Below are 7,560 nucleotides of genomic sequence, written 5' to 3' on the forward strand. Positions count from 1 at the left end.
TCAAAGTAGGCGGGCTTTATGTTCACAAGAAGCTGCAGTGCGCGAATTTGAGCAGAGCGAGCAACTGACACTTCAGTTTACGATCAAGTGCGAGATATGTAAGTAGCTAAACTAAACATTTCATATTTGACAGCTTTTTTAGGTCAAATGTGAAACGAATGACAAAAATAATCAGACAAACGAATATACTTTTGTCGAATTTTGCCATTTTGAACTGAAAATAGGCCTATGTAATGTGACTAATAATTAGTTTACTGTCATTGTGAGGGGACATTAGCATTAACAGCCGTTTTCATGTTAGGCACAAGATTAATAATGAATGTGTACATGTTGAGAATTAATATACAATTTGTAGCCTTCAGTAAATTTAAAAAAGTTCAGCTTTAGGAGGGAAAGAGACAGGGCAAGATGAGGAGACTGAGAGAAAAACAAAGAGTGATGGATAAGAAGTGAGAGCAGGTATTGACACATAATCTACTGCCCACTGAAGTTTTTTTAAAGCTATTTCTTATCCTTTTTTGGCCTTCAAACATCTTCAAATGGACATATCAGAGAAATAAAAAATTTGAACCCCCTATTAACCTTAAATGTAGGACCTATTTGATTATAAAGCCCTGTATTAGGAATAAGATCAATAATGAATGTGTACATACTGTGAATGAATTTAATAAACTTCCTAGTAGCTTTCAGTAAATTAATGCGTCTGAGAAAATGATTCATAAATCAACCTATCAGTTGACCCTAAGTTTACTTCACTGACAGACAAAAATGAAAAGCCTATATCAGTCAGAGCTCAGCTTTAGGAGGGGAAGAGACAGAGCAAGAGAAAAACAAAGAGAATAGGAGTGTGATGCTGATGAGGAGAGAAAAATAATCAGCTGCCCACTTACATGGTTTTAAAGCTATTGTTATCCAATTTTTTTGGCCCTCAAAACATCTTAAAATGCACATATGTAGATCAGAGAAATCAAAATTTTCTCGGGGGTGCCCCCGAACCCCCCTGACTAGTCTATCTCACATTCGGGACATCCGTGATGATAAAACAATGCCATTTGCATGTTAATGAAACTTAATAGTGAGCATTAGACCCTAAACTAAAGTGTTACTTTTTTTTTTTTATCATACCCTCATTGGGGGCTGAGCCACCGACACAGACTGATTCATGTTCCATACTGGTCACACACATTTCAGTTCAGTTAGAACCAGATGCATATTTGTTGATATTTTGTGTTTTGAAAAAGTTTTTGATTCATTGTTTTGACTCCTAACCAATTTTCTACATTAATAAAATTGTCTTTTTATCTGGGCTAGTAAAATTCATTTCGGGCTACCAAAATCTGAAGAGTGCCTGCCCAAAGGGCTACCAGCGATTTAGAAATTTTGCGAGCCCTGACTTGATACCATAGTAAATGATATTAGATCACAGCACAGAAAAGAAAATCCTCAAAAATAATTCAAATGGAAAGCTCAAGATTTATATTTAGTTAACATTCATTAAGTCAACATGACATCAAAATGAACCCCATTTACTTTGTTTATACAAGTTTCTGTTTTCTTACTGAATATCCTATTTATGGACAAAAACAAAACAAGTAATATATCATATTAGAAAACTACAATGGGTTGTGAATCAAAGACATCCTGATGTTTATTATTTAGGTAAATTTGATGAAATTGGGAAGAGATTCCACAACACTAACATATAAACTAACATTCAAAAGGTTTTTTTTTTTAATGTTTTTGAAAGAAGTCTCACCAAGACTACACTCATTTGATCAAAAATACATAAGCAGTAATATTTAAAAAAAATCTGTTTTTTTTCTGTGTGAATATATGTTAAAATGTAATTTATTCCTGTGATCAAAGCTGAATTTTCAGCATCATTACTCCAGTCTTCAGTGTCATCCTTCAGAAATCATTTTATGCTCATAATTTGATGCTCAAGAAACATTTCTCTTCATTATTATCAATGTTGAAAACAGTTGTGCTGCTTCATATTTTTGTGGAAACCATGATGCATTTTGTTTCAGGTTTCTTTGAAGAATATAATTATCCAATGAACAGCATTAATTTGAAATAAAAATATTTTTGTAACAATATAAATGTCTTTCTTTACTGTCACTTTTGATTAACTCAATGCGTCCTGGCTGAAGAAAAGTCTTCATTTCTTAAAAAATAATCTTTACTAACCTCAAAGTTTTGAATGGTATAGTGTATTTGTTATTTGCTAGAAATGATTATGTAAAGATTATCCAAAATATGCATAAATACTATAAATTCATCTGCATCATTAAAAGCACCTATGCCGCCCATTGATCGAATGCGAGACTCCAGTTCCGTTAACAGATGTTTATTACACCGTAGAACTAAAAGTTCAGGTAAACAAAATAGACAACATTAAATATTGCAATTGTTACATAAATAACAAAGAATACAAAGTAATACTGACCACTTTAGCCTGCTTATCAACCAACGGCAGAGTACTTTTCCAGAAGCAATCTTCAGTCAAAAAATGTATTCTTCAGCTTATACACAGTTGAAGTAAACACCACGAATCATGGATTATAAAAAATTAAACTAGACAGGTGTCACTGCTACATGTGCGCTTGGTCTCTGCGCTTTGCTTACTGAGCTTACCGAAGCTTACAGCCGCCACTTCCGGTTTTCGGCATGTCAAAATAAAAGTATGTGCGCATTTCAAAATAAATACAAAAAAAGCAGCTGCATTTACACTCCCACCATCACACAATGTGTGATTCACAATAAAAAATATACATTGTTAACAGATCTCTGGAGGTAAATACAAAACAATGTCATTGAAGAGCTAACCTACTTATTCAGCCTCAAGCAATAGTACTGTTTTGTGTATTGACCTTTCTAAGTAAAGTGGCTTATGTAAGCGTGTGCCTTTACTGTCTAGTGTTGTGTCACTAAGTAACAGTTTGAGTTTTCTGACTCTTCCATCAGTTCCTTGGGCGACTTCAACTACCTTCGCCAGCTTCCACTGATTTCTTGGTGTACCATCATCTTGCAACAGGACAATATCATTCACTTTAGCATTTCTCCTGTCCTTGCTCCATTTGCTCCTCTGCTGCAGATTCAGCAAATACTCCTTTCTCCACCTGGTCCAAAATTCATTGGACAAGAACTGTACTCTCTTCCATCTTTTCTGAAGATAGAGATCTGCCCTTACAAACTCACCCGGTGGTGGTGCGATTATTGACAATTTCATTGTCAATATTAGATTAGATTAGATTCAACTTTATTGTCATTACACAAGTACAGGTACAAGGCAACGAAATGCAGTTTAGGTCTAACCAGAAGTGCAATAGCAGCAAGTGCAGGATATACAGTGGTTCCATAAGTGCAGAACATGGCTATGTACTGAATAAATATAGAGTTGAATACTATTATAAACAAAAATTTACAGATAGATTGTCCTATGAATATAATATACAGATAACTATTACTGTGAACAGAGTTTACAGCTAGATATGTACTGAATATAATATACAGATGGCTGTTACTATAAACAGAATTTTACAGATAGATATGTACTATGAATATATATACAGATGGCTGTTACTATAAACAGAATGTGAGCATAATATACAGATGGCTATTACTATAAACAGAATTTAACAAATAGATATATGTATAAGTTAGGCTAATGAGCAGTATAACAATGGATTTAAAGTAGTGCAAATAAAGTTTGGACAGAAGCTATCCGAGTGAAAGTGCAGTGGAAAGTAATTGCATATTACAGTTAAGGTACGATATTGCAATGTATATATAAACAGTCGGTACTGTAAATAAACAGTCGGCAGTGCAAATTGAGCATATTCCAGTCAAGGTAGTAGTGCAAGATGCATATGTAAACAGTTGTTACTGTAATAACAGTCAGCAGTGCAAATGAACATTATAGTATTGCAAATAACAAAATGGAGGCAGGTGTGAGGAGGGAGAGGAGAGTCAATCAGTATATGAGGGGAGTGGGATCAATGAGGGTTAGAGTTTAATAAAGAGACAGCTCTGGGGAAAAAACTGTTCTTTAGTCTGCTGGTCCTGGTCCGGAGGCACCTGAAACGCCTGCCGGAGGGCAGGAGAGAAAACAGTCTGTGGGCTGGGTGAGAGGAGTCCTTAAGGATGCTGCGAGCTCGATGCAGACAGCGTTTCCTCTGGATGTGCTCGATGGCAGGTAGTGGAGTCCCAGTGATGCGCTGGGCGGTTTTCACCACCCGCTGCAGTGCCTTGCGCTCTGCAACAGAACAGCTCCCATACCACACTGTCGCACAGTTGGTCAGGATGCTTTCTATTGCACAGCGATAGAAGTTCACCAGGATAGTGGAGGAAAGCTGATTCTTCCTCAGTGTCCTCAGGAAGAAAAGGCGCTGGTGAGCCTTCTTGACCAGGCTGGAGGTGTTGGTTGTCCAGGTCATGTCCGCCGAGATGTGGATCCCCAGGAACTTGAAACTGGAGACACGCTCAACAGCCATTCCATTGATGTGGATGGTGTCGTGTGTGCCTCTTGACACTTTCCTGAAGTCCACGATGAGCTCCTTCGTTTTGGTGGTGTTGAGGAGCTGGTTATTTTCGGTGCACCATGTGGCCAGGTGCTTGATCTCCTCCCTATAGGCAGTCTCATCGTTGTTGCTGATGAGACCAATCACCGTAGTGTCGTCCGCAAACTTGACGATGGAATTAGATCCGTACACAGGCTTGCAGTCGGAGGTGAAGAGGGAGTAGAGGAACGGGCTTAGCACACAGCCCTGTGGTACACCAGTGTTGAGTGTGATGGATGTGGAGCAGTTGGAGCCTGATCGAACATTCTGGGGTCTGTTGGTCAAGAAGTCCAAAATCCAGTTGCACATGGAGGTGTTGAAGCCCAGGTCTCCAAGTTTGGCTATTAACTTAGTTGGGATGACAGTGTTGAATGCTGAGCTGAAGTCAACAAACAGCATGCGTGCATAAGTGTTCTTATTGTCCAGATGTGTGAGCACAGAGTGCAGTGCCATGGAGACTGCATCCTCTGTGCTCCTATTGCTACGGTAGGCAAACTGGTGTGAGTCCAATGTGGATGGTAGAGAGTCTTTTAGGTGTGCCAGGACCAGCCGCTCAAAGCACTTCATTACGATGGGTGTGAGTGCTACAGGGCGGTAGTCATTAAGGCACTTCGGGCTGGAGTGTTTTGGCACTGGCACAATGGAAGTGCATTTAAAGCATGTTGGTACAGCTGCTTGGGCAAGAGACAGGTTGAAAATGTCTGTAAAAACCCCAGCGAGCTGCTCCGCACATGCCCTGAGTACGCGTCCAGGGATGTTGTCTGGTCCAGCAGCCTTGTGCGCGCTGATCCTGCTCAGTGCATTGCAGACATCTGTGGAGGAGAGTGTGATCGGTGGGTGGTCAGCTGAGGATTTGAGCTTGGTGGCAGTTTCTCTGTTGTCTCTTTCAAAGCGAGCATAAAAGTCATTTAGCTCGTTCAGGAAGTTGACATCAGTGGCTGCGGGGGTGGAGTGAGAGGGTTTGTAGTCGCTGATGGCCTGAATGCCCTGCCACATGCGCCGAGGGTCAGCGTTGGAAAAGTGTCCCTCTATCTTAAGCTTGTAGCAGTGCTTGGCCTCTTTGATGCCCCTTTTCAGATTTGCTCTGGATGTGCTATAGGCTTGTGCATCTCCTGATCTGAAGGCAGTATTGCGTGTCTTCAATAGGAGTCGCACTTCCCTGTTCATCCATGGCTTCTGATTTGGGTATGTGGTGATCTGCTTCTGGGTTGTAACACTGTCAATGGTGGTATTAATATAATCCAGTACAGAGGAGGTGTAGCAGTCAATGTCCGTGTGAGAGCCACTGGTGGCTTGAGAAGCAAACATACTCCAGTCTGTGTGTAGAAACCTTTCCTGGAGTGAGAAATCTGCCCCCGCAGGCCACACCTTGATGGTCTTCACTGATGGCTTCACGCGATTGATCAGAGGTGCATATTTGGGGGTGAGGAACAAAGAAAGGTGATCTGACTGTCCCAAGTGGGGGAGGGGTGTCGCGACGTAAGCTTCAGCCATGTTTGTGTAAACATGGTCTAAGGTTTTGTTTCCTCTGGTGTGACAGGAAACATGCTGGTGAAATTTCGGTAGCACAGACTTTAAGTTTGAATGATTAAAATCACCCGCAACAATAAACGCAGCTTCCGGGTGAACGGTCTGTTGTTTACTGATGGCTGCGTGAAGTTCTTTCATAGCAAACTTGGCATCAGCATCCGGGGGAATATAGGCTGCAGTTATAATAGTGGAAGTGAACTCCCGCGGTAGATAAAACGGTCTACATTTAACCATGAGAAACTCAAGGTTAGCTGAACAATGTCTCCCAACAATAGCAGAGTTTGTGCACCAAGCTTTGTTAATGTAAATGCACAATCCACCACCTCTGGTCTTACCGGAGCCATCTAATGTTCTATCCGCCCGGAATGTATGGCGTCCCGCTAGCTCAATAGCGTTGTCCGGTATTCCGCTGTTTAACCATGTTTCCGTGAAAATTAGAACATTACAGTTCAAAAGTCTCTTGCTGTATGTGATGTTGAGTCGAATCTCCTCCATTTTGTTCAACAGCGACCGTACATTGGCAAGGAAAATGCTGGGTAAAGAGAGCCGGTGTGGTGTTAGCTTTAGCTTAGCTCTTAGTCCTCCGCGCTTCCCCCGCCTTTGTTTACGATCTCGCCGGCGCCTGCGAGCACTTCCGCCCGGCCGGGCAGAGTGCATAGCCTCGGGTGATCTGGCGATCTCAGGAAGGAGTCGAAGGTTGTCCATAAAACTGTCGGAAATTCGCAAACCAATATCCAAAAGCTCACCTTGGGTGTACGATGTTAAGGCACAACTGTTCTGGACGAACAGACCCGAAATGAGCAAGAAAAATACTGCTAAATTACAGAATCTGGAGAGACCGCGAGCCTCGCGATGTACTCGCGCCGCCATCTTGGATCAAAGGATCAATATGTGGTTTGGAGTTAGGGGTTCAGGTCCTAATGGATCATTGAGATGTTCTGTAGTCAATGGTCGACTGTTCACTGTAGCCATCACTTCGTACAGGAATGTTCTTAATGAAGAGCTGTCTAATCTTCCAGCAGACTGGTCTAGGATGGATGTGAGGACACTTCTCACGGTCCTAATCTGCCTCTCCCAGACGCCGCCCATGTGACTGGAAGCAGGTGGGTTCATGACAAAGTTGCATCCCAGCTCTTTCACACGTTCTCGATCCATTCCTTTCATTAATTCTTGGAATTCATTGCGTGCCCCCACAAAGTTTGTGCCTTGATCACTTCGTAGTTGACTCACATTGCCTCTTATAGCAATGAAACAGCGCAACGCATTTAGGAAAGCATCAGTGGAAAGGTCATCCAATACCTCAATGTGGATGGCACGTGAACACATGCAGGTGAATAGAAGCCCATACCTCTTCAGTTCTTTCCTTCCGTCTTTGACATAAAATGGTCCGAAGCAGTCCATACCACTATAGGTAAATGGAGGGGTAGCTTCCATCCTCTCTGGTGGAAGGTCGGCCATTTTTTGTTCC

General features: G+C 41.5%; 1 protein-coding gene across 1 annotated transcript; it reads right to left on the reverse strand.

The window, feature by feature from the left end:
• Positions 1-2,306: 2,306 nt before the first annotated feature.
• Positions 2,307-6,962, reverse strand: LOC311306268 (uncharacterized protein; the record flags this gene model as incomplete). The annotated part of the gene is made up of 2 exons (XM_084434589.1): positions 2,307-2,366; positions 2,450-6,962. One exon carries the CDS (start codon positions 6,960-6,962, stop codon positions 3,999-4,001), a length of 2,964 nt encoding a protein of 987 aa, XP_084290715.1. The 3' UTR covers positions 2,307-2,366; positions 2,450-3,998.
• Positions 6,963-7,560: the final 598 nt, after the last annotated feature.

The sequence above is a fragment of the Rutilus rutilus genome (genome assembly GCF_951802725.1).
Source record: "Rutilus rutilus genome assembly, chromosome: 1".
NCBI lineage: Eukaryota > Metazoa > Chordata > Actinopteri > Cypriniformes > Leuciscidae > Rutilus > Rutilus rutilus.